The sequence below is a fragment of the Anopheles coluzzii genome, chromosome 2, assembly GCF_943734685.1.
Source record: "Anopheles coluzzii chromosome 2, AcolN3, whole genome shotgun sequence".
NCBI lineage: Eukaryota > Metazoa > Arthropoda > Insecta > Diptera > Culicidae > Anopheles > Anopheles coluzzii.
The window spans coordinates 109,391,036-109,418,803 of NC_064670.1; the positions used below are offsets into that span (position 1 = coordinate 109,391,036).

At 45.9% G+C, this 27,768-nt stretch overlaps 3 protein-coding genes across 4 annotated transcripts in view; all 3 read left to right on the forward strand.

Moving 5' to 3' along the window:
* LOC120953004 (uncharacterized) overlaps positions 1–1,970 on the forward strand; it is a 218,831-nt gene extending 216,861 nt beyond the window's left edge. The window contains exon 3 of the mRNA XM_049607049.1: positions 1,883–1,970. Within this exon, the coding sequence (XP_049463006.1) occupies positions 1,883–1,930 (48 nt within the window). The 3' untranslated portion in view covers positions 1,931–1,970. The remainder of the gene's footprint in view (positions 1–1,882) is intronic.
* LOC120949174 (retinoblastoma-like protein 1) lies at positions 917–17,217 on the forward strand. 2 transcript variants are annotated; one of them, XM_040366255.2, is made up of 9 exons: positions 917–2,422; positions 9,019–9,155; positions 9,234–10,638; positions 10,716–10,893; positions 11,057–11,335; positions 12,735–12,862; positions 12,954–13,532; positions 13,600–13,785; positions 13,885–17,217. In XM_040366255.2, the coding sequence occupies exons 1-9, from the start codon at positions 2,291–2,293 to the stop codon at positions 14,056–14,058; spliced, it is 3,198 nt and encodes a 1,065-aa protein (XP_040222189.2). In that variant the 5' UTR covers positions 917–2,290; the 3' UTR covers positions 14,059–17,217. The 2 variants fall into 2 exon arrangements, with proteins under 2 accessions (XP_040222189.2, XP_040222190.2); XM_040366256.2 differs by lacking the exon at positions 11,057–11,335.
* A 7,581-nt stretch (positions 17,218–24,798) lies between these two features.
* The window catches only part of LOC120961545 (synaptic vesicle membrane protein VAT-1 homolog-like), a 68,050-nt gene continuing 65,080 nt past the window's right edge, over positions 24,799–27,768 (forward strand). Inside the window, exon 1 of the mRNA XM_040385327.2 lies at positions 24,799–25,555. The gene's annotated coding sequence lies outside the window, so the exon portion shown is untranslated. The remainder of the gene's footprint in view (positions 25,556–27,768) is intronic.

The window sequence follows — 27,768 nt, forward strand, 5'->3', positions numbered from 1 at the left end:
AAACCATACAACAGTACAGAGGAAATGAGGAAGCCCTCCTCCAAGCGATGAAGCTCAACTGGTTGGGGTATCCCACCAACAGAGAGCGCCACCAGCTTTTTCGCTATTTTTAGAATGCATGAGTCGTTTGCCGTCTGCTAAACGAAGTCTTTCTATATTCCGTTTAGGTAGAGAACTTGAGTCGTTTAGAAGCCGTTTAGTGGTCGTTTACTGGATTTGTGGCACTTGAGAATACATTTCCTTCTCATTAACGTGGCTTGGAGTAGTTTTTCACTAATTCATCACTTAAAAACGACTAAAATCAGGAAACGAGCCTATTAACTTTGGTCCTCTTGAGCTGCACATGATTTTGCCCTAATTTTGGGCACTGATCTTGTTATAATCAATAATTGTACTATAATTCTATGTTTTCTTGATATTCGTCCACTTTTTTAAGTACAATATTACGAACAAACAATGTAAAAATGACCGAAAATGCATTCAGACCACTGCATGCACAACAAATAAAACCTCAATGAAACTATTGAAGCTTTTTCACCCAGCTGTCAAAACTTTCCCACGCTTTTTGATCAAATGTTCTGGACGACTCGACCTCTGTATTATATAGACTTTGGTTATACCAAAGAATGTAAGCTCGATATGAGTAATTTGATGTACAATTAAACCTTTCCTTTAAAAAAAATCTATAAACTCATAAGGTTTTTTCAGCAATCCACTTATTTTTATTCATGTTACTCACCGTCAAGAAACCTTTGCGCTGCTTAGCAGCTACATTACCACCGCACGGCAGCACCATTAGCTCAGACGGGTAATTTTTTGTTCGCTGGGTAGCTGGCAGCTGTCAAACGCCGTGCGCGCCATTTCCGCTACGTGTAGCCGCGCCCTGCCCAGCTGCTGTCGCTGGCCATCCGTCAACGCGCCCGAGACGTCATTTTCGTGCGGTCGCGCGCCTAAATAAGAGCAGGAAGAAGAAAGAGAAAAGATCAAGCATTCGTGTGTGAAGCTTTTGCATTTCGCGCGCGCTCGGTGAGCAGAAATGGAGAGAACTACTGTGGTGGATTTGGTGGTTGTTCGCTGTGCCGGCTTCGCAGTTTTCGCCCCCGTACTGTCCGTGCCGCCACGGTCCAAGTGAGTGCGCGCCATTTGCCGCGGAAGCTGTAGACATTTTGCGCCCTCCCCTGGGTGTGTATGTGGTGGGGTTTCTTTATCGGTGCGGGAGGAGACCGTAAACACCCTCGTCGGAAAAGACGCGCAATTCCCGCGACAGTCTGGTACTGCCGCCGCCGTCCGCCCGCCGTCCACGGTGTACCTTTTGGGTCGCTCACGAGCCGGCCCTACCTTTGCTCCATCGCCTCTCCCCAGCTAGCCAGTCTGGCTCGGGAGTGTGTGTGTATCGTGAAGGGAAGAGTTTTCGAACCCTCTGCCGCAATCGATCGGCCAGCGGAATCACTTGGATGGCAACCGGCCCAGCGGCAAGATCGGCCTTTTCTCCAGATCAACAGTGCGGAGCGATAATTGCAGCCGTCGTCGCCAGTGTCCACATTAACCCGCGAACCACAGCGCCCCGAAGTAGCAGTGTGTCCAGACACCAGACGGTCCAAAGTTTTGGAAGATCTCCTGTAAGCCTGTAAGGTGCGTGTGCCCTTGTTCAAAGGTTCAGGTGAAGCTGCTCCGATCGCCCGTTTGGTCGAAGAAAAAAGTGCCTTCTTCAGTGTTTTGTGTGCAAAGACAAAAAGAAAACTCCCGAAAAAAAAAAACAAAAACATAAACTGTGCGTGTAGAGACGAAAAGAAGCTGCGTTTTCCCTACCCATACTGTGAAAGTGTTTGGGGCTTTGTTGTTTGGCTTGGTGTTGTATCAGCAGCAGAAGCAGCAGCGTTAGGAGGAAGAGGAGGAGGAGGAGAGAGGGATGCTGTGCATCGTTTGGTGACAGCAGCAGACAAGAAGAGCCTGTGCCGCGATCTCGCGGTCGGTGTCGGTGTGTGCGTGAATCAAAGCAAGCGGTGACTTTTTACTTCCTCCTCTTTTGCTGGCTGCTCCATCTGCACAGTTGGTGTGTGCGTGCTTGTACCACTGCGCCCACCAGACGGGGGACACAAGAAAACTTGTTTTCCGGTGTCGGTTCATCGGTTGGAAAAATAATTAAATTTTGGGAAAGAACTTACTCTTCCTCCCATTTGCCTTAACTAAGAAGCAATAAATAGGCAAAGGTGCAAAGGTTTGCCAACGTATTATCGGGCGGAGAGAGAAAGAACAGTCTCACCTGCAAAAGGACAATCATCAAGTAACCATGGCTTCGAACGACAACAGCGACCTGCGGGAAACGCATCGGAAAATCTGCCGTGCGCTCAACATCGACGCAGACACGGAGAACCGATCGTGGAGCTCGTTCGAGCGAACGCGCGATCAGTTCGATCTGACGGTGAGTGGCAATTAATGTAACAATTTTCTATTATTTTTAAAATTTTATTTCTCTGTATTATTAATACTATATTTTTTAAATCTTTTAGAGTACATAATTATTATCCTCCTGTATATTTTTCTGCTTGTAGTGAAACGTGTTAGTGAAATTGATGGCAAAATGTCGGTTGGTTAATGTTTCACAATTGACGTTCAAATGCTCTCTCAGATACACCGGACGCGTTGTGTTAACGCGCTTGGGAAAAACGAAACGAAGAGGCTCATTTGAAACGGCGGAGGATGGGGGCTGTGGTACAGAGTGGACCCCTCCCCCCCCCATGCTTCCCATTTTTAGTTATTTTTCTTTTTACATGTCGGAGGGTTATTTAAACGCCACAGACAGAGCAGTCCGTCATTCATTGGCTATTCTCTATAGTATATAAGAACGTAATTGTCCAGCCACTGCTTCTCTCTTTCCTTCTCTCTTTCTCTCTCTCTCTTTCTCTCTCGCTCTCTTGCTCAACTTTAGTTATAAGTAGCTAACTTTTTTTATCATCAACCACCGATGGACTGATTTGTGATAGGCGTAGATGGATAGTTTTAGATATGCACAAGGCCTTGTCTTGATTGTAATTGATTTAAACGACTTGTAACGGGTTTTGACAACCTTTTCCAGCTGTTAATTTTCTTTTGGTGTTTTTAAATAATATAAAAAGCACTATACATTGTATAGAAACATGTTTGAAAGTTAATTAAAATGGTTAAAGCTTTTTGTTTAATAATATAATGAGTCATACTTCCATTTACCCTTGTTAATTTCACTATTTGCCTCCTTCAACTGTTCTACAAAGGTTCGTGTGTGTCTCATTAGAATCCAATAGGCAAATATTCGCCAGCGAGTAGCAACACTAGTTGCTAAGGGCAGGCAAATCGAGCACAGACATGCACCGACCGTCTATTACAGCTGGTGTGTGCAATAGCGTGAGTGCACTGCGCGCTGCTGCTTCATGCCAGAGACTCGATTTCCGCTTTCCCCCGCTGTTGTGGTGCGTGCATTTTGATCGACAAAAATGGTAAGATATCGTAAGATATCGTTCGATCGTTCGAGCCACTTGACCGTGAATAGTCACTTTTGCGTGCCAGCCAAAAACCACCATGCTGCTGCCAATCCAGCCACCACCACCACCAGCTTGACCCAATCACGAAGAGAAGTAATGACTGGCCGTTCTTCTCATTCGGCTGAGTGCAGATATTGTGGAATGTAAATGGATGAAACACACTCAACCCCGTTCACAACTCTTCTGTTACTAAGGGCACATACGCGCAACATTACACGGCGCGCAATACGTATTGGGTGGGATAAATAACATCGAACAATTCCAAACGCACACCGCTGTACGAGGAAACGTATTCTTATCCCGCCGGCACCACCATACCACCGGGTCAGCGACGACCGGGGGCGGCGCACACGATCGCGCGCAAGTCCCGATGCGCCGCTGCGCTAAGCAATCAATCCGGCGGTGGCAAATGTGGAGTGGATTTGCGCCTACCTTTACACTGACGGATTGTTTAGTTGGTGCACCCACAAGTGGAAGTGGAGAAGGAGCGTGTAAAAATGCAGCACAGTAGCAGCACACACCGCGAAAGAGATTAGGACGAGGCGCACGCGGCGGCATCGCAACCACCACCACATGGGTCGCCGATGCGCTTGCCTTGCATGCGCGTGTCTATTTTTTGACGATTTAATCGATTGTTTCAGTCTCATGTGTGTGTGTGTATGCGCTGCTGCACTTCATTTGCTGAACTCTACTTGACCTTTGGGTGCGTTTTTTTGTGTGTCTACCACTTCACCCCGGATGCCGTCTTACGCGGGTTGGACCGCTCGGTCAGTTGATGCATTTAATTGAGCACATTGCCCCCGAGTGTTTGATTGCGTGTGTGTGTGTGCGATATGAGTTCTCCCCTCTAGTTGCAATCACTAATTTCAATGTCGTGCTGCCTTCGGTCTCTCTCTTCTCCTGTTCTTGGGCGTAATAATTATAATGTTCTATCTATCTTCATCTTTCTAGGCGTTTGTCTTTTTTCTTTTGCTGGCTGGCTCCCTCTCATGATGGTGCATTATTAATAATTGTCTAATCTTCTTTTAGGTTTCGGTTGTTCGTTCAGCACGATTCTTCAAACAACCTGCCTGCCTTGTGTGGAATTTGGTTGGAAATTAGCCTCTTTTTTATTCGCGTAATGTGATGTGATGTGTTAGGAATTCCTTCCCACGTGGCGTTAGCTATTCGGTGTGCGCAGTCAACTGAATCCGAGTTTTGCGAAAATTTGGACTCCGTGTTTTGGTGCCGGCACGGAGCGGCAATTTTGCTGCTACATCTAACGATCAAGCTCTGCTGACCGATCAAGGAAAGATAGTAGGGGCATTGGAAAAGAAGAAGAGGTGTAGGAAATGAAAGGGAATAGGCGAATCTCCAAAATACGATCTGAAAACGCGATCTCTTCATTGTGATGGATTGGGTGCGAAATGAATTGTGAAGTGGTTTTTAGTGTTTTCCAATTTAAAATCATAATTTCAAGTTTTGCTTCTCTTATTTCAGTTATTTTCTTATTCTTTTCGAACATTTGAAGCTTTGGTAACGGTTTTGATTGAACTGGGGTAACATGACATTGATCTAATAAGATCGTAGTTCGAGTGATCATATGTAATTTAAACCTTCAAAATAAGACCTTACAATTGTGTTTAGAGTGATCTTCGGGTTTTATTCAATTACGAAGTGTACTTGATCGTGTACAAATTTAAAGACATGTTTGACTAAGAAAAAGTCTTCAAAAATGAGAAAAAGCAAACAACACAACATAATTTAGGGATTTTTGCCTCCTTTTAAAGGGAACGTTCGATCAGGTGGGCAACATATCAAGCATTTCCTTCTATATTATTCCAGCCTCTACCACTGTTTTCAGTGCAATGTGTGCATCCGTCCTGCATATCGAATCTGCAGCTGTCAATGTGTGCTGGCTGGCTGGCCCAAAAAAAGGCCGTTAAAAAACCGTTCACCGGTGGATCTATTGAACGATTTTGCTTTTAAATCCTCCAGTTTCGATGCACCGAGATCATCCCTATTCCCCGGTGTATTGTGGGCTCTTTTTCCTCTCTTCTTTCCCAACAAACCGACCCTAAACCCCTGGATGAGAGTGGTAGGAAAGGAGGGTAGAGAGATCACTGCTGCATTTGACAGAGCAGGTCCCTTGTTTTCACCCTACAGAACAGAAGCAAGTAGCATAGCGAAGAAAGGGCGAGATTAGGATGTTGGCAAAGTGCGGCGTACACATGATGGCCATCTTCTGTCCTTTTCCGGTCGGATTCCAGTGTCTGCACGTGCACTTTCACGTGGTGGTGGCCATGGTGGCCTAAAGACCGTTCGTGCCAATGTTTTTTGTACGATCACGTAGAGAGACAGGTAGCGCGTTCCAATTTTTCACCTTTTCTGATGACGAAACAAACTTCACCATTCATTCCAATCCCCCCCGAAACAAGGGGTGGGCATGAGAGGGTTACCGTTTGGGTGTGTCATCCAAGTGTCAGGCGTGTGTATGCGTGTATGGCGCGCGCGCGCGCGCTTATGCGGTTTTTGGCGTTGACGCGCCATGCGGCGGCGATGGTTGGGGTTTAATGTTCCTTATCGCCATTCCGATGAGCGCGGCGTGTGCTTGGATGCAGTTCCGCACTTTACTCTTTGGTGGCGGGGCTTTTTTTTGGAGTGTGTTTGCTCTATGCTTCCATTTCGCGAATCGAGTAGCAAAAAAAAAACAATGGAGAAGGAGGAGGTCATCATCGTTCAAGATGTGTACGTCACAAAGCAAGCACCAGCACCACCACCACCACCACTACACAACAGCTGGTCGGGGTCGGATCATGATCGTGGCGGGAAAAAGGCGCAATTCTCTACGATGCCACTGGCGAACGCGATACCAAAAGAGGGAAAGGGAGAGCGAGTGAGGGAGCAAAGTTACCGTTTTGCTTCACTGTTTGTTTCTTCTTTTATGTGGGCTTTGGAGTGTTTTTCGGGTCTTTTTTTTCCTTTTTTCCGCTTTCTCTACTGATGGCAGGCAGTTCCACCTTTTCGGTAGGCACCACCATCCTTCTCCATCTCTCGAACAGCTGTTTCCGGAAGGATTCCTTTTAAAGTGTGCGTTTGTGTGAATGTATGTCTCGTGGATTATGGGAATGCGCAAGAGGATTTTTTAAAGTGTAAAATATTAGATTTTTTTTTCTTTACAAAAGTTGAATAATTTTCAGCTTTTTTGTTTGCTTTTTTAACCAAATTGTGGCTACATTTCGTGCCATTTTGCCTGCCACTGTATAACATTTTGCATACGATTCTTGCTGCAGATGATGGTTTTTGTATGTTTTTGAATAATTTTTAAAACTCGACAAACAGTGAATTTATATTGCATTTCATAAATATTGTGTCAAATCAGTACAATTTGTACAATGAACCGTCAAAATTTTAAAACCAAGTATGTGCCTCCGAATTCGCATACCCAGAGGAGACTGACTGGTTAATGTCAGTCAATTCCGGACATCTGAAATTTAAAGAGATTGTCTTCTTCGCGCTCTTCTGTACCAATTTTCAGACCATCTAACGTCATCAAATCGTATGGATTCTCGTTGGCATCTCTCATCCAAAAACTATTTGGATTATGGTTAAAATTTTAATTAAAAAAAATAATGGATTATGGTAAGTTTTCTAACTCACCTTTTTTTGTCTCAATCTTCCATCAATTGTTGTCTCAGATCTCAGGTCTCAGGTATCAATTTTTGACTGCAAACCAATTGTTTTAAAATTGATGCCTTAGAGCCAAAATTTGGTGTCAACGACTATAAGATAAGAAATTAAACATCTTATTAATAGCATTTAAAATATAAGGTCGCTGCCAGACACATCGAGAAACCACCGTATCGAAAAAATGACAGCTGAAATATAACGCATTGTATGTAACGCTCCTTTTTTTTGAAATTGAAATCGAGCGAAATCCTAACGAAATGGCTGTAAACAAGCTTCTGCAGCGCAAAACAGCAATTTACCAGAAATTAAACATAAGTATTTTCACCAAAATTGAGAAAAAAATAACCCACTTTTTGTTTGTTTACAATAGCAAGCGTTATTGATCGGTTGTCAAACTTTTTCGTCGCTGTCGTTTTTTCGGTGTTTGGCAGTGGTCTGCCATTTTTAATAGTTTTAATGGAGTGAAACAAGTTGGCCATGGAATTTCAGGTGTAAACAATGTATTTAACATTTTTTATAAATTTCTTACAACAAATTAATCCAATAAAACGGGTTTTGTGGTGTTTTTGTGATATCAAATTACAGATGTCATAAATCTGCTCGAATACCTCGTAAATTTATCATGATTGCCACAAGAGTCAAAAAAAATGTTTACTCAAAAACAAAAGGTGCGTTAGAATCAAACATGTTTGATGCCTTAGGCCGCTGCTAGACACACCGAAAAACCACCGTAACGAAAAACTTTGACATCCGAAATGTAACGCTTATTATTGTAAACAAACAAAAAGTGAGTTTTGTTTTCCTCAATTTTGATGACCATAACTGGAATACTTAAGTTTATTTTGTGTTAACTTGATGTTTGGCACTGCAGAAGCATGCTAACAGCAATTTCGTTAGAATTTCGCTCGCCGATGGGTGGACCGAAAATAGGAGCGTTACAATGCGTTACATTTCAGCTGTAAATTTTTTCGTTGCGGTGGTTTTTCTGTGTGTCTGGCAACGGCATTAGAGCTAAAATTTAGCGGCAACGACTGTAAAATCAAAGAAACCCATACACTTCTTCATTTAAATTGACCGTTACGGTGTCTGAAATTTTGGAAAATTTCCTTCAGAGTTTATAGAAAAGAAAATACAAATTTTAGACAACTGATAACTCCAAACCTTTTTTCCGCTCATTATTCTTGCCATAAATGTAGAGTCGAGTTTTAATGGATCTAATTCTAAGACAATTTTAGCTTAAGAGAGCTGGCAAATAAATACACTTTTCTCATAATCTTATTAAAATAATAACTTCGCCCGACATTCTCCCGTTCTGCTCGACATCGTACGGCCTCTCTCCTCGTGTGAAGTTGTTCCCTCCCATTTTGGGAATGTTAATACGGCGCGAGCACACAACACATACACACACACGCACACGTTTCGGGATGATTGCATGGACGGGCACGCGGGCAAGTGTACGCGCAAAAGCAGGCTAATGAATATTTACACCAAACACACCAAACTCGGGTGCGCAAGCGAAGCGTAATTGATGCCGTCCATGCGCCGGCACCACAACACGCCCCGGAGCCTTAGGGAATGGGGAAAAGTGGATTTGGCAGAAGGTTAAGTAATCAGCGTGAATCCGTACGGGAGAGAGAGAGAGAGAGACAGAAATATCAGCATGAAAGGGAGTTATTGTCCTCGGTGGCCTGGCCCTCGGTTAAAAGTGCATCCCAGTTACGGAGCAGAAGATTGATCTTTGCCATTAAGAGTTGTTAAAAGAATGCTGCAGTTTAATAAAGTTTCTTACGACCCATTTTTTTTGGTTCTTTATTTGTTTCTCAACCGACAGGGAGAGCCAACACACTGGATGTGCTGTGCGCTGTACGTGGCCTGCCTGCAGGAGCTGCCAGCCGTCGGCGATCCGGACCACTACATACAGGGCAATGGCGTGAACATTACGAACCTGTTGACACAGTGCGATATTAAGTACGATCGCTATGAACACCACCACCAACTTCGCCCATGCAATCGCTTTACTGAACCTTTCTTCTCTTTCCCTCACAGAATCCAGGAGTTCTTCTCCAAGATGAAGCAATGGTCCGAGATACGCTCACTCCCCGGGCGGCTCCGCACGGCGGTCGACAATCTGCACCACGAGTTTTCCGTCTCGATCACGACGTACACCGTGTTCGGGGAGGACTTCCCGCGCATCTTCAACGAGGCGAACATCGTGCCGGACGAGCCGAAGCGCAACAAGAAGAGCAAACCGAACCCGTGCTCGTACAACCGGCTGCGCGAGTTCAGCTGGCTGCTGTTTCTCACCGTGAAGGAGCAGCACCGGGAGCAGCGCCGGGATCTCGCCACCGCCATGGACCTGTGCGTGTGCGTGATGGATCTGATCTATCGCAACGTGGTCGCGGACGGCCGGATGGATCTGGTCAACCCGAAGGTGCTGCAGGAGGGCGGCAGCAGCTCGGTCGATGGGACGACGGCGGCCGCCGAGGCGGCGCTGAAGATAAACGTGCGCGAGCAGCTGTGCAACGAGTATCCGACCACGAGCGAAAGCGTGGACGAAACGAACCGGAGCGTGTTTCTGCCCGCCCTGTCGAGCATGGTGGAGGCGAACGATCTGCGGGGCACGCGGGCACCCGACGGGCAATCGTTTCTCGGGCTCGTATCGGTGGCAAACTTCGAGGACAACCTGAAGCTGCTCAATCGGCGCTACGAGCGGTGCATTCTGCGGTGCGGTATGCTGGACGAGCGGATTGCGCTGAGCAGCCGGTCGTCCCCGACCAGCCAGCGCAATCGGTGGAGCGTGAATGTGGCTGGACCGCCGCGCACTCCGCTCAGCCTTAAATCGGGCCGCACTGGTGGTGGTGGCGGGGTTGGAATGGTTCGTGGCATTCGCGTTGGTTTCGCCAATGGCGGACCGGAGCAGTCCAGCGGCAGCCCGTTCGTGGTGCGCGGTACGCTGTCCCAGCTGATGAAGCGCATCCGGGGCCACGAGCCGGGCAGTCCGCGTGGTACGTTTCTGACGCTGATGAAAAACTGTACGCCCAGCCCGCTCGGCACGGTGCTGGAGCATGTGGACCGGATGCGGGCACGCTTTGTCAAGCGGCTGACGGAGCAGGAGGGCTGGAAGCTGGCCCTGGCCGACTGTCGGTTCGATGCGGTCGAGGCGCTGTACTACCAGCTGCTGGAGAACATCATCCCGTGGGAGCTGAAGAAGCGCCCGTCGATGACGGTGTCGAGGGTGATCTACGATCTCTGCTCGAACGCGTTCTTCAACGAGACGGTGATCGTGTGTGCGGCGGAAATCATCTTCTTTCTGCGGCAGGAGCAGCACAACTTCCCCTGGATACTGGAGGTGTTTGGGATGGAGCCGTTCCGGTTCTTTCACATCATCGAGGTGACGGTGACGGCCAACAATGACATCCTCACGTCGGACATTGTGAACCATCTGCGCAGGGTATGTGGAGAGGGAAAAAATGCAAATGATGAACGGTTTGGTACTAATGGCGGTTATTAAATGGTTCATCGTTCTAGATTGAAGAGCAGCTGGTGGATTCGATCAGCTGGAAGAGCTCCTCGGTGCTGTGGGAGTGTATGGAGAAGGAAAACTATCAGATACCGGCCAACAAGGACGTCGAGCAGCGGGCTGAGATTGCCGGCGTGACGCCGCTCAAGGGTGATTCCGTACCGAACACACCGAACGGTACACGGGGTAAGTTGATCGTACGGGAGGGGGGATGGAGAAAGATAATCCATTTCCTGGGAGAATCACGCTTTTTAGGAGAAACAATTACAAGAAATTGGCGATTACGATGGAGAAAAGTGGTTTGAAATGGTTCATTAAGCAACTTATTATTATTGTTTAACCGGTTCAGGCGGCGGTCCTTCGACGTCAACCGCAACAACAGCCGCAACCACAACAACAGCGACCACCGCCACCGGTCGCCCGGTACCGCATCCCGACTCGGCCAAGAAAAAACTGTTTGTCGATCTTCCGGCAACACCGACGAAATTGCCACCACCACCGGCGGCATCAACTTCTTCTGCAACGCCGTCCGCTGCTACAGCGACGTCCACCAGCACCGGTACAACCGTGGCTACTGCAGCCGGATCTGCCACGTCCGCCTCGTCGTCGGAAATGGCCAATGTGCCAGGTTTGTTGTGTTCACGCACCTTCGCTTGCTCATCATCCACCCCGTGTGTCGATCCTGCATCCCCGTGTCATCACCTCATAACCATCATCTGGCTCTGGAAACGGTCTATTCTGCAAATAATTCATCCTTCGCTTCGCATCCACTATCACTAACACATGCTTTCTAACTTCGTTTGGTCGTTTGGTCCGCTTCGGTTCTACATTTACTTTCATTTACAAGGAAGCAGGAAAAGACTGAAAAAAGCTGATAAAAGCTTCCAATGCTAACAGAATGCAATTTGCCATCTATTTAGTTCCTTCCCTATCAGCCAAAATCGTGTTAATAGATGTCTATTAGACAGGCCAAATAGACGACGACTGTCTATCAATTCAATTCAATCTCTCTGTGTCTATTAGGCATCTTTTAGGCTCACGAATGAAAGTAATTATTAGACAGTAAAAATCAAAACCATCAAGGGGGGAAAACAATTGTAAGGTTCTACCATCTCTGGTATCACATTTGTAAGGTTTTGCGGATAATGGTTATTGTGAAGAATCTTTTTCGTGCTAAGTCCAGATCATTTCTGTACGTGTGTAGCGCCGCGTTTCGAACTCAGTCCAGTGATGGTGAAAACTCGTTCATCTGCAGTGAGGGCTAAAGACAGTTATACACGATGAGATGCTATGAACATATAAAATGCTTTATGAGTTATAATTGTGTTAATTGTGATATTTTTTCCTCTTCATGAAATTAGCCAATTTCATCCATTCACCTGTCAATTTCAATTTCATTTCATCCACAATTTCATCCATATATTTGGGTAAGCTGTCTATCAAAATTGATTGAAGACGTAATTTAGACACTTATTGGGATATCTCATCTAATTACAAATATTATCCACTTATTAGACAGGTTTACGACAGTAAATCTAATAAGGTTTATAATACTTTTTAGACGGATAAGTGTAATAAGTCTTATTAGACACAACAAAGACGGCAATTCGGCAATTCGTTTAATTATACGGGGCCTGTTAATTGATAGACAGTTATTGGGATCGGTTGTCCTTTTATATGGATTTTGGCTGGTAGGGATCGTCATCTCGAGTTTCTTGACGATCATCCCTATGCTCATCTCTCTGCTTCGTCCGTTTTCTCTCTTCGCCTTCGTGTATTGGATTGGAAATCTACTAACAGCTTGAACAATTCCAAATTGCTAGTATTAATGTCCTCATTAGCCTATTACAGTCATCTCTGATAGTATTAAACCATTTGATTGTAATACCATGCTCATGCTGTGTAACATATGTGTTTAAGGATTTCGCCTAGACCTAAGCTAATATTGTGCATCTCTTCCGTTTTGATGTGTTTTACGACAACCGTTTTCTAAACACCCTACTTCCCTATTTTTATCCTCCCCACAGGTAATGGCACGAACGGTAGCAGTGATTCCAAGTCGATCTCATCGTTCAGCTCGCCGCAGCGCAGTGCGCACGATCCGCAGCATCCACCGTCGAACGAAACGCGTCGTTTGAACTTTTTCTTCCGCAAGGCAAGTTTTCGTCTTCCATTGCTTTTCTGTGTTGTTACTGTTAAACATATGCGCTAATTGTGTAATGCCCACCCCTCTTCCCTCCCCACAGATGTACCAGGTGGCGTACGATCGGCTGTGCAATCTCTGCCAGAATCTCGGCATCGATTCGGAGGTGATCCAGAAGCTGATCTGGACGATACTGGAGTTTACCATCACGAAGTGCTCGCAGGAGCTGATGCGCGATCGGCACCTCGATCAGCTGCTGATGTGTGCCATCTTTGTGACGATGCGCATCAAGAAGCTGCCGAACACGTTCAAGCAGATCATGCACTGCTACCACAGCCAGCCGCAAGCGAACAGCTCCATCTACCGGAGCGTGTTTATACGGTACGAAAGTGCGGCAGCGCCGCCGGACGGGAGTGGTAAGGAGGTGGAGGAGGAGGCGAAGGATGCTGACGAGTGTAGCAATGGACAGGGGAAGAATGGTACCACCACCACCACCACCGCCACCGCCAGCAGCAACGGTGAGGCGACGGGTGATGCGAGTGAACGGTGCCCGGTGACGGAGATGGCCGGCACCTCGGTACAGTACGGGCGGGAGGTGTACGGGGACATTATAAAGTTCTACAACGACATCTACGTCGTGACGGTGCACCACTTTGCGCTGCAGTATTACAATGCTGATGTGGTATGTGTGTGTGTGTTTCATATTGCTCTTTTGCTTGTTTTAATGCCCTTTTCCTTCCCCATTTCAGTCCCAGGAATCGCTCTTCCTTTCGCCAACGCCCAAATCGCAGATGCGCAACATCCAGAAATCGCCCCGCCAGATCAGCTCCGGCATCAATCTGTACGTTTCGACGACGAACAAGATCAGCTCGCTCAAGGACTCGCCGAACGTGCGCGTACTCACCTTCCCGTCGAGCCCCGGGCAAAGTCCAACGGTTCGTGTTTAGTCGCCATCGCGTATTCTGACATCGTATCGCTTAAACGGTTATATTAATCCATTTGATCGTTTTGTTTTATTTTATCTTTTTCTCCAGATGCACGAGCGCAAGTTGCCGCTGCTGGTACGGGGCAAGGTGGGCGAAACGGCGGCCCGCCGGCTGACCGAACCGGCCGCATACGAGCCGACGCGGGCAACGAAGCTGCGGCGGCTGGATAAAATCCACCAAGAGCGACAGCATCAGGACAACGAGATGTCGGAGAACGAGTAGTCCTGCTGTAGTAGTAGTAGTAGTAGTCACGATCTGCTGTTTGAATCCCCTCTTCTTACCCTTCATCCATTCATCATCCCCGCTAGAGGCGTATTTTAATTATTTTTTGTTGGTTTAAGTACGAATTTAATCTTCGGTAAGAGAGAGAGCGAGGAGGACATAGGACAATCTTGAGGACTCTTTATGCACGGACAAAATGGAAGGTACTCATTGTGTAGGGGGGGGGGGGGGGAGGGATGGTTTGACGACCTATACCCGAGTAAGAGCTCCTAGCATTGATTTGCATATTCGAATAGGTATTTCGATACACACTTCTCTTTTAATTGAACCATTTGGCTTTAAGCGGACAATGCTTCTTTGGTGGAAGCTCGTGGCGTGCCTCACTTGTGTGCCTGGACTTGTTTTATTACTTTTTAACGTGATCAGCAGCCTTGTTTCTTCCCCTCGTAGGCTGGTTGCCTAGAACGATAGGTAATGTGTTTTAGCTTGTCACGGTTTCTTTTTTTTCCGGACCTTCTCCTCGGTTTTGGAAATTACAAAAAAACGCTTGGGAACGGGGCTAATGGTTTTAACGACATGTGTAATTCTAAGCTTTATAAAATGAACCACCCTTTTAGTTTTATCCTTTCGCGGTCATCGCGGCATTGGAGGGCGTGTGTGTGTGTATGTGTCTTGTTCCACTGCAATTCAAACGAACAATTACGACCAGATTGAAGGCAGACTAAGACTAATGTGTTTAAAATAACCGCTCCCTGTCTAAGTTAAACGTAGGCATTTGGGTGGCATTTAGCGGAGATTAAAGTAAAGCACCCCTCGGTGTTAATTGCTCGACTCTTTGTTTAAGCTTAAACATTATTGAACTAAGAAGGCAAATGAGTGGCTTCCCTCCATCTACTGACGTTTGCTTTTCGCTCCCCGCGTCATTCGCGTCCACGCGCAATTCCGTCCAATTCTCATCCATTCCCGGATCCCACACACTGGCGACAAGTTTTGGTGGATCTCAAAGTTCGGTGTCTTTCATGTAATAATGTGATCTTCTTTTATTTCCAATTTAAACAAACAAACAAACAAACAAAAAGCGTATTCTCTCGGTTTGGGTTTTGCTTTAAATTAGGTTGTTGCCCTCCTGTTGGTACAAATCGTTTAAACGCACCTTATGTGTGTGTGTCTGTGTGTGTATGTAGGTACACACGTATCCACTGTGTGTATATGTATGTGTATTAGTGTGTGTTTGTGTGTTTGTGTATTTTTTAATAAGTATATGCGAGCGGGGGACAGTGCACACTCTCCCGAACCACCGCACCTTATACACCAATATCTTGTAGACTTTTAGTAGCAAATCTTTAATTACAGCGAAAACCCCCCGACGATCAACGTATGTGCGTCCACCCCCCTTTATATCCCCTCTTTAGTGTGTAGTGTGTTTAATGTATATTTATTTAAAACAAAGCAAAAGAAAAACAAACGAAAACCTTCAAACAATTTACCACCGGATGTGTCGTGTGGGGAGCGTTTCTCCTCGCTCCCTCCACCACAACGCAAAGATCTCTTATGTGAACGCACCCGGCTATTATGATGGTGTAGCGGAGGACGGGTCTCTTGTTGCGATGATGATAATGATGATGGAAAACGATGATGCACCAGGTTGCACGTGTTTATTCCACCGGTAGGCTAATAGATGAAAAGCTTTGTATGAAGATATCCGTTCTTGCAACACAAGTTCAGTGCGGCGAAAAGGGAAAAGGAAAGGGGCAGTAGTGTGTCTCACCTTCCCCGACAGCTTGGCAAAGACTGCAGTCGATTTAAATCAGCACAACTACTGCTGGGGAAAAGCTACATTGTTGTAGCTTAACCTTTTTAGTAGAGATCACCATTCAGGGGCTCAGGAGGAAAGTACGGCCCTCCCCTCCACGCCTAGGGAAACGATCCTCGCTACGGATCGCTAGCTTTGCTGTGGGCGTGTTTGGGTTCGTATTCGTTTTTACTTGGCCTCTTTATTTTTGACACTTGTTTTTGGCATTTGAAACTGTTTGGATTTGGTTATCGGTAGCGAGAAAACAGCGAAATTATCGTGTATGTAGTACGTACCGCCATTACCCAATTAACCGAAAATAGATGCAATCCAGGATGATGAGAGTTGGACACACGTGGACGTTTAAAGAGTTGACCTGCGTAGGGATGGGAATGAAATGTAAAGGCTTTCAAGCGTGAAATACGGCGTGGAATAGAAATTTCCAATTATAATGTGAAAAATTGATCCTCTCTCATTGCAAGTTACCATAGCCACGAACCATCACTTTCCCATTGGATTGATCGTCAAACGTGATCGCGTGATATTGGTCCCCGACACGATTAGAGCGACACGCGACACCGTTTGTTTAATCAAAAATTCTTATCTGATCGTCTGCGAAAGGACATCATACCAACAAAGTCTCCACGAATAATGAGCCTCTATGTCGCTATTCCACGATCAGTCTGCACACTGTTTACCTCTGCCTAGTGACACGTGTACTACAACGGACAAACGACACAGCTAAATTAGAAGCTATTGTTTTTATGTAAGGTTTATGTGTCTTGCAAGCAAAAATACACATCCTTGCCCGCCCACCCTTTCTAGCTGTGTAAACAACACACAGCTGCAAACGTTTATTTTTAAGTGCTACTTGCAAGCATAAAACTGATCAACTCATCATTATTTTATTAGCATGATTTAGTGGGACAACACATTTGTTGCACCATTTTTGTTCTTTATTCTAAACTCCAAACCTCTTTTTGTCGCCCTCCTTTGTCTGACTAACTGCTGTCCTCATAACGAAACGAAAAAAAGGAAGAAATCCCAAATCGTACTCCTCGATACCACCATACGGCTAATTGTGATTTTGTGTTTTTAATGTTAGGCTTTTCGGTTTAAACTCCCTAAAATGCTTTCCCTCACCTCACACCCATATGCACACGGCCCTTCCCCATCCCTCATTAATTTTAGCGTCGTGTGTGTGTGTGCGTGTGTGAGTGTGTTTCGTTTCCCATGCGTTAATGTGCGTTATTATATGTAGCTTCCTTTCTAATTCTCTTTTTTTTTTAAAGGCCAATGTAATAGTCATTTATAACCGTTAAACACTTATTGAGAATAAATATATCTATATTATATACACACACAAATGAAGCATGTAAACAACGGGCGAGCCTTTAAAAAGTTGCTGAAATTTGATCGAACACATTGGTATTGCAAAAAAAGAAAGAAATATAAACAAATTTTAATCGCTTTTTTTCAAGTGATCGCGATCGTGCTCGATCGTGCCGCGAAAGGACAAATTATTTCTTTGTTTTGTTTTTTATTTGTTTTATTACGTGTACAAGCAACCAAATATTTGTAAAGTACACACAGAAAATGCACGAACGCGTGCCACGATTTGAAAAATGCCGAGGACTTGGGGTGGTGGCCGCGTGGTAAATGTTTATATAATTCGAAAAGGCAAAGCAACTGTGTACGTACGTGTTCCCTTACAAAAGGCACAAAAGTGCAAACATTCTTGAATGGTAAATAGTTGTAAATGTAGCACACACACACGCATGTCATTCAAACGGAGCAAACAAACAAACAAACAAACATAACCTTCTTGGGAGCTCACTTCTTACTTGCCTTAGTATTAGCCTGCACCTTTTGATGTGGAATCGGAGAGAGAGAGAGAGGGAGAGAGTGCACAGAATGCATACAAGCATTTGATGATGCTTTATGCTAGCCCCTTACTCGCTGATCGGTCGGTCCTCATGGACGCCTTGGATTCGTTCCGCATAATTAAGTGCCGCCAGCGTGTTCGGTTGGGCCGGTCCGAGCAATAGTAATGAGTCACAGACGTCGCGGCGCACCAGAGTCTATGGTGCAATTGGGGCTGCATCAGATGCAGCGCGGGGGCTGCTATACGTGCCTCTCTACCAACCCCCCTACGCTGAAAGTCCCCTCCTCCCTGGCGGTTGCATTTCTGGTGCGGTGGGTGTGGGTGCATGATGATAAAATGCAGGTCTCTAAACTGTAAACTAAAATGTAAAACTCTAAACTGTTAAATGTAAACTCTAAATAAAATGTAAACTCTAAACTGAAAGAATAGAGTCCGATAAAAACCCCGACCCCGACGACAATGGGGGGGTTTGGAGGGTTGTAAGCGGCAATCCTGGGCATTAAATCATTACACTCGATGCATCTCCGATATGACGGCAAGCCGTGGAAACGCCGAAGGAAATGAAATGAAACGTAAAGTACAAAATCATGTTCTGTTCGTGCACACGGCGGGGGTTCGTTGCTTAGTTTGTTTTTTGATTTGTTTAATTCAATTTCCTTTCCGATTGCAGAGGGATGATGTTTGCCTGCTCTGGGCTGGGAGTTGCACTTCCGGCTGGTGCAACTGCAAACGGGGAAACGATTCCGACGTGCAAGTGCCACAGTTGGGCGCTGAGGGAGGCAAAGCGGAAGAGGAAGAAATGGAGTTAGAAACAGGGAAAAAAAGGAACGGTAAATGTGATAAGAACACAACAAAAAGAAAACAGGAAAGAGTGGCCTGTATGTCCCGGACGTGTGCAATGATATTGAAATTCCAATCATTCCGGTGCAACTTTGCTGGTGTTTATCTTTCGCTTCCAGCTGTTTTATTTGCTCCGAAACCACCGATTTGTAATGTAGAAGCAAAAGGAGATGGAGGATGTGCACAAATTCCTGGTTCGATTACTTCTGTCCCATCCCCCATCTTGACTGACCGTTCACAGGAGTCAAAGATTGTTGTGCACCATTTTCATACTCATTTTTGTTGTCACGCTACACTAAAAATGCATGAAAGCCCATCATAGTAGGCATATTCGGTCGCAGGACAGCGAGATACTTTAACATTATCGTAATAGGCGACGGTCCAATGTTTATATTGACAGGGAAGCGTGACACGATTGACAGGTTGTTTTGTAAGTAATTTAGGCCGAAGAAGACGAAAAAAAGAAACGAATTTGACCAACAATCAGCGACCCTTGAATCGTTTTGTCTACCCATTTACACACACACACACACACACCCATGGCCTGCAAAGGAAGGAGAACCTTGTTGTGTTAACCGTAGGTGTAGGCCCTTCACCGTACATATCTGTTTGCATTCCTGCATTCCCTTCGATATCGCCTTAACAGACAAGAACCGGCCGTGTGGCACGTGCTCTTCCCTACGTAAGGAAGGGGGTCGCTTCGGGGTTGCTTGAAGCGGAAGTAAATGAAAACCAATTTCGCCTCAACTTCCTGGTGCTGTGTACTGTGTACCGTGTACCGCTTTATCTGGTATCCGGAAAACAAGTCCAAGTCGTCCCCGGTGAAGAAGTAGGGCAGTCGTGTGTCTGTCGCCAAGGAACATTTGTGGGGGTTTGCTGCATATCGAAGGAAATTATTCTTGGGAGAGAGAGAGCTGGTGAGCTGGAGAAATGATGTTTAATCAAGGATGTGCATGAGCCCTTAATCTGGAGCTGAGTTTTACTTACAGTTTTGGAGGTGAGTTGGTGTTTTGCTTGTTTGGGGGTCGTACGGTGTCATCCTAATGACGTACAGTGGCGGTCACCGTAAGTCTTATACATCAGATATGTGCTAACTTTCAAACTTCCTGCACACTTCTTTCAACCTCGTATCGAAATACCGTCTTCACGCATCGATAAGGATGCTTAGCGGATATTCTGGTGCAAAAAACCAGCCCGACATCTAAACCAATCATGGAAAACCAAGCATATCCATGTTCTTACTTTTTGGAGCTAAGGTCCTAAATTTAGGTTATCTAATACGCACATGAAGTACCGATGAAACTTACTGACTACCACTAATGAATATCCCAATGACTTCAATTTCAGCACCATGGAATGGAGACTGTCCTTTTTTGACAATCATGCATGGTTTTGCAAGACTTTTTAAGTTATCACCCTGAGGTTTGGTAGGAGCATAGCTAAGCAGTGTCCTCTACCAAGTGCAAAGGCAATGTCCAGAGAAGAGGTCTGAGGAATTCTCCATAAGGTCGCAAAGTCCGAAGATATGGGTTGTTGGAAGATTGGTGGCCGCCACTGTACCTTTAATTACCAAACTGAACGATCTTCTTGAATTAAGTGCTCTGTGTTAAGCCTTTGTTCAATGTTCTTTGTTTCGGTATCCTTTCAGACTTTGTCAGACATGTTTTAGTTCCTCAAACATCCTGAAATATAGCAAGAATCATTGGAGCAACGTCCTTTATGATACAAGTGTTAGTGGACTAGTAGTGAATCAAGCAGACAGAATCCCTCTCCAATATCCTTATTTCGATGACTATTCACTATCGGTGGCTTCAAACTGGGACTTCCTGGGTGAGTCATGTTCTGTACGGCAATTAACATTTGAGTCATCCTTCGGTCGTCATCGTCGTCGCTAGGGTTGCTGTGAAGCTGGAAAAGCCATTTTTCATGGCCTGCTACTACTGGTGACTGACACATCTGTGTTGGCCTGTGTGTCATCCTGTTGCCTGTACGCAGTTGCAGTCAAAGTGTCACTCGTGTGATAAATATTCCAGTCACTCAAATTAGGCGTAGTACAAGTATCCTCCCAGGATAATGCGTAAGACACCGAAGGGAGAAAGAAATTTACTGAAGTTTCTGTGGACTGGACGGATCATCATCATGATGTGTGCCGGTAGAGGGAGAGGAAGCGGACGCAGAATGTTGACGGGTACATGTTGCTTCCGCTGTTTGCAAGGCCCTCCGACTTCGTCGAGTGTTAACGGGGAAAATCGATAGCGCCGGATGAAAGTTTGCCGGCTTGTTGCTCGCGGACAATTTTGCGGTAAGTTGAGTGGAGACAGGGAGGGGGGGGGGGGGGTCACTTTGTCGGTAGAGAACACACAAATACGTGTATAAAATTGCAATCACTTTTCTTCCTTTCTCGTTTCCATAGGGCTCCCCCCACTACCAGAACGTCCTTCGGCATGACGTTTATGCGTTTTTGCTTCCATTTCATCGCCTACTTCGCTCTTCCACTCCCACCGAACGGGGTGATGTCGCTACCGATTTTTATGGTTGCCTTATTTTCCATCCGCCTACCATCACCACCGTCTCGTGCTTGTTTGGAGGCTCTTCTGCTGCATCTGTGCCATTGCCGATTTGTGTTGTTGTCTCCCCAATCGGATCGGTTTTGTCCACGCGGAACTACATGCAAACCCAACGCGGTAGGCCACACCCAAGCGCACTATTTTCTTTTTTTTTGTTTCACCCCAAACGGGGGACATATGGTGCCGTGCTCCAACCGCGTGCGTGCGTGTGTTGTCATCGGTATGTGTCGCTTTCGCCTGATTCGAGCATCCCGCACAAACACACGCAGGCGAAACCTCCGCTCGAGTCCTTTCGCTCGAAGGGAAAAAGGATCTAAAGGGAAGCGAAGGGTGATGAATAATTCATGACGCATGATAATATTATAGGGCACGAGAGAGAGAAAGAGAAGAAGAGGGGGGGGGGGAGGTCATTGCTGCCTTCTGCGCCCGCAAAACGGTAGCGCAAAAATGTGGGGAAGTATTCGAAATTCGAGCAAAAAAGCAAGACGCACTGATGACGAAGTGACTTGTTTTTGTGTTTCTTCTTGCAGGCAGAACACATCTCCCGAAGGAGTACTAATCTGGGCTTAAGACGCATTGGAAGCAGCATGGAGAACTTCCCTTGCAAAAAGTGACCACGAAATGTCAGTTTCAAGCAAATTTCGGTTTTGCCTCACAGAAGATGCAAACCGGCAAAACGACCACATGGAAAAACAAAATAAGTATCACTCACTCCCCATGCCGCCTCCAGGAAGGGCCACAAAATGGGATGGTGGGGATGGGGATGAGGAGTGTCCTCTTACCTACACCAACCTGCGATGGCTGGCTTCACTGGCTGGCCACGTGTACAGTCCAGATGGCTGACTGGGTGTCGGTTTTGCGCCCCTTTTCGCGCGCTGTCGCTCGTACTGCGCAGACTCACACTCTTCTGCCGTCGCCATCGTCGGGGCACGTTGGTCTGTGTGTGTTTCCGGCTTTTCCACAATGCCGGTTTCGGTGGGGAGGGAGGCTGTCGCGGTATGCGTTTTAGTGACGTGTCTGGACGATCGACCCCGAAGATAAGACCCGCGGGGGATTGGGTCTCTCTCTCTCTCTTTTACGCGTGAAGTAGACTAGCTACTGGGGAATGGGGATGGGATACTTCCAGCACATACCCCTGTCGTCGTTTGTCTGTCTGGTCTGACCCGGGTTTGAGGAGGGGGGGTTACGGGTAGCTTGTCTTGTCTGTTCGTTTCTCCAATCGCCCAATTGCTTCCGAAAAGGGGTTTGGCATGGATGGGGTTTGGCACGTGTGTGAAAGGAGGGGGTGCAAAATTCAATCCAGAATTAGTGTGAAGTTCAACGGGAAGTACTTGGTCGTGGTAGTGTGTGTGTGTATGCGTGGTGCGTTACTGATGCCTTGCGCAAGCACCCACCAGGAAATGCAACTACTTTCTGGCTAGTGGTGGTGTGGTGTGTGTGTGTGTGTATGTGAGCTGAAATGTGTTTGTTTGTTCACAAGTTTTACATCACATTAAGGTAATAAAAATGAGATGATGAAATTTGCAATTCAAACGACACTCACAGACACACAGGCACTCCGTGTGCGCGAGGCTGTGTAGTGGAATTGCACTGCGGGGCTACTTTTTTTGGAGAATAATTTCAATTTTAATGTTTTTGATATGTTTTAAGTAAGAATTTTAAAATATTTTTAAAAGATTGTTTTCGCAACAATCGTATTTATTTTTTTTCTTTGAATAGTTTTTTTGTTTCGTTCTTTTTTTATGTTTTTTTTTTAATTCGAGCACTTTTTATTCGCATTATACATGTTCTTTACAGAACATTAAGAAAGGTACAGAGTGTTCCAAAACGTAGGTAACTATCGCTTAATAGCTAAAATATTGTTCATTATTTGCCTCGAAATACATTCAATTCTGTATATCTTCTTTTTCAACGTGTCGCATATATATTTTTTATATATTTTTTGTTGCATTGCGTTAATTAGTGCTTTTGTTGTACAATTATTTTCCATTGCATTAATTCATTCTTTTGCATGGATTTAAAACATGTTTTTGATAATACCCAAGTGCCACAAATCCACTAAACGACCACTAAACGGCTTTTAAACGACTCAAGCACTCTACCTAAACGGAATATAGAAAGACTTCGTTTAGCAGACGGCAAACGACTCATGCATTCTAAAAATAGCAAAAAAAGCTGGTGACGCCATCTGTTTGTGGGATACCCAACTAGTTGTGCTTCATCGCTTGGAGGAGAGCTTTCTCATTTCCTCTGTACTGTTGTATGGTTTCGCATTGAAGTTATGCATGGCTAGAACTAGAACGGCGATACGATTGTTTAAATACTAAACTCCAACGGAAACCACCAGCACTGAAGCAAGTGAGATTTGAGTAATGGTCGTTGGTATCTAACCACACGACCCACGTATCAGATACCCACGTATCTGACCACACGACCATTCAAATAGATTTTTGCTCGGAAAGTTAGAAGGCTATATAGGTCATGATAAGATGAAACTTGTCGAAACACATTGCAAGAAAAAGATAGCAATATAATAATCAGTTTTAATACGCCATCTATTGCTCAAACCAATGAAGCTGTGGAGCTTTCATTTTTTTTCAATGGATATTCAATTTTCCAGTCGTTTAAGCTTAATCTGTGGCGCTTGGGTAGCCCATCTCATTAAAGTCCTGCATCACTTGCATCGGAAAATGCGTATTGTACATTGAATATTTTTTTAATATTGAACACCTATGTACTATGTTCATTTGATTCTTTGATTATAATTTGTTTTTTTTTTTCCTTCAATGCTTTGATTCATTCGCCTCTTAACAGTAAGTACATTTTAAAATGCCGACCTCCAACGGTTTTCCGCCTTAAAATCAGTTTTCGAGCACATATTTCGAGCTGTTTTTATCGACTCTGTACAACGTTCAGCAGTATCGCTTGCACTTTGCCCGCTGGGCGCTCTAAACTGCGTCTGTGTGCGTTGAACCGGGCAAGCGAACAAGCCATACGCGTAAAAGAGAAGGGAGAGACGCTGTACCTCTCATTCCTACCGTCCGTATCTGACAGCCGCGGTCGGTCGAACAAAGCCAAACCTTGGAGAAGTTAAAAAAAAAAAAACGCACACAAAAAGGCACTGCAGCGACGAACAACTGTTTCCTTCCATATGGCAATGCATTCACAGTCTTGTAATGCCTTTTGGGTGAATCATTTTGTAGCGAAAAATCGACAAATGTTTGATTGTTTTGATGCCATCATTGAGTTGCCGGCGATTTAAATCCATATGCCCTCTCCCTTCCACTGCACTAGCGACCGTTGGAAGCGAATGGATTGCTCAGTATGGGTGCAACGCTATACACGCACACACACGCACATCTCCACTGCCTTTCTTTTTTTTCACACACTCGCCCATAGCCAAGCGGCTTCGTTCTCTCTTTCTAGCACTGCGCAGTTGTGTGGTACGCTGTACGATACGCGCGCTGCTCTTCGTGTACGTGTGTGCGTGCGTGCATCCTATGTGAAAAAGAGACACAAAGCAAGCATTGCAGCTGACAGAGGAAAGAAAGAGAGTGCACAGTTCTCTCTCTCTCCCCTACACGCCTGTGTGTATGTGTGTGTGTGTGTGTGTGTGTGCGCTAGAGCACGTCCGTTCACGTCGTTCGCATTTCGCACCTCACCGTCGGTCTCACTTCTCACGAAACATCCTTAGCGTTCGGTTGTGTGTCCGTGCGTCTCCGGCCATTTTTGTCCCAAGCAAGTAAGCCACACCAAGGCAAAGCAAAGCACAGTGTTCAGTTCACTCCTGCGGCTAGTCGGGTAGAGGTCACAGTCGTCAAATCCAAGCGTAGCGGCAGTGTGTCCAGTCCGTTTTTGTTTGTTACGTGTACGCATCTCACCTCGCAAGCAGAACCCGCGCCGTATTCATCCCCGCGGCAGCGCTCACTCGAGAAAGCAACAGAATTAAAAAAAAAGTAATCTCAAACCGGTAAGGGATCATCTCGGTTCCTTTGTTCCCCGCGCGGCCAGCCAGTGTGTGCGTCACTCGAGAGTGCGTGTTCTCGTTCTGTGTGCGCGTGTGTGTGTTTAGTCTCCGGTGGAGAAGGCCTGGAAAATTTGTAGTGCGAAGGAATTCAGCTTGGAAACAGTGCTAAAAAGCCAATGCAATTGTGATCACCAGTGTGTGTGTGTGTGTTAGAAGCTTGGAAAGATCCTCTCAACACATCAGTGTGCACGTGTGTGTGTGTTTGTTTGAAGGTACTGAAAGGAAGAGTTCGCCCGTCCCCGTATCCGTAGTTCGGAGCACAAAAAAAAAAACGCACCACAAAACAGGAAGAAAAGCTGCACAAGTGTCCATCTTATTTTGGACCTGGCCATCTTGCTCTGAAGGTATCCCACCCGCTCCCCTGTGCGCAGGATAAAAAAGAACAGGTAGGTTTCGTTGCAAAATTGTGGTGTAAAACAAACCCTAAGAAAAAACAAGGGAATTAATAGAAAATAGGAAAATGGCACATCCATGCATGTGTGTACTTTGATCGGTGGTGTGTGCGGTGTAATGATAAAATTTGCCGTGCCTAACATATTGCAACAACCAAACATGTCCTGACATCCGATTTGCAAAGTGTGAGCGAAAGAGAGAGAGCGAGACACGTCAAAGCAAGCCGGCCGCTTCAGTGAGAGGAGTTTCGAATGGCTTTTTCGTGGTTGTGAAATTGCTCGTTTTTAAATGAATTTTGCAATTAGAAAAAAAAAACCGTTAAAATCTGATTTGAAAAACGAAAAACAGACTTTCTATACACCAAATATTCCAATAATTCTATTTCTCAACACGTGTGATGAGACGGAGCCAGCGCAGCTCACAAGAAGGCCCTCACAAAACGGTCGCGGTTTCGCCTCTCTTTCATCTCATTTTAGATACCGAATTAAAGCAAATAAAATGCCATAAATCTAATCAATTTTAAATGTGTCACCCGAGCCACAGCTTAGAAGAAGAAAAATAAAAAGAGGAAGAATACAAACACACACATGGTCCAGAGCACAGCGAAGATTGTTCTCGTTAGTTCTGTTCCGTTCTGTGTTCTGTTCGTGTCACACACATGGTGGTGGGCCCATTATCTTCACTTTTACTTGCGCGCTTCGGTGGATGATCCGGACGAGATCTGTCTCTAAAAAGATCTCAGAACCGTTCCCAGTCTCTGGCGCACTGCGCGGGGCCGAGAAAGCGAACAAGAAGCACTTGTTCTCTCTCTTTCCGATTCACACTTGCGAGCGGTCTTGGGCTGCTGCGCGACCTCTCTTTTCAATGCTTACTTTGCTTTCGTCGTGTGTCCATCCTTCCGCGCTTCTTCTGCTTCCCACACATACACACATTCGCGCAGGACAATCGGGAGGCCCTTCCCCCTCACCTCCTTATCAACCCCCCAACCTCTTGCGATCGGTCAATTGATGGCGTCGATTCAAATCGCTTTTCGAACGGTTTCGCTCTCCTTTTTGACCTTCTTCCTTCTGCTTCTTCTTTAACCCCTTTGCCGTTTTCCCGTGGCACAAATGTGTCAACGCAACACACACACACACACACGGGAGTCACACGCCGTGTGCATGTGTTATCGGTTGGTCCGTTTTCTTCTCTTCGTCCAGTTGCGTGTGTGTGCCCTTCCGCGCCGTGGCCGCTGCCCCCACGCATCATCAGCGCTTTTAATGGCCGTTACACGTTACGGCGCTTTTCGAAACGAAAGAGCAGTAAAGGGGGATGGGACAACATACGCGCACACGACAGAGAGGGAAGAAATTTGAAAAAAGGGATCAGAAAACGGCCGTTTGGAGTGTTTTTTTTGTTGGTTCGTTCCTTACTCAACGGTTGGTGCATGATTTGAGAACGAACGGTCGTTATTTTGGATTTTGAAATGGGTAAATGAGAGGGAACGAGACTGAGAGAGAGAGAGAGAGAGAGAGAGAGAGAGAGAGAGAGAGAGAGAGAGAGAGAGAGAGAGAGAGAGAGAGAGAGAGAGAGAGAGAGAGAGAGAGAGAGAGCGAACCCTTTTTGCAAAAGGAAGGAAACAGGGCCTCCACGCTTTTAATTGTTTCAAAATGGACAGTTTCGAAACGTTAACGTTTCTTTATTTTTCTCCCCACACTCCCATTGCCGTTCCACCCCCGGCGTACCTTCTTTCGCTGTTTGATTTGCGCAAATCAACCCCAGTGCACACACCCCTATTGTTTCGCGGGGCAGTTTTGTCCTTCTGGGCATGTTTGTATTTGTAATCGAAAGGGTAAAACCCCGTCGAGGGCGAAGGGAAGAAAGGGACACTCGCGGCATTAGTGTGTGTGTGTGTGTGTGTGTGTGTGTGTGTGTGTGTGTTTACCGCATGCACGCAAACCGCGTGTGCGTGTGCCTGCTTAGACGCATCGGAAAGGTGGCGGGTGGGTGGGTTGTGGGCTGGCATTGGGAGGGTGTGAAAATGGAACGGATAAACAAAAATGGCTCGAGAAGCGCGCTGAAACGGCAAAGGTGTGTAGTAGGCAGCGGAATGGGGCAAATAATGCACGAAGAAGAAGAAAAAGAAGAAGAGGATCAATTTTTCATACTCCATACGGTGTGCCTTTGTAACCACCTCCCCCCACCCTCCACACCATCCCCCATGCTA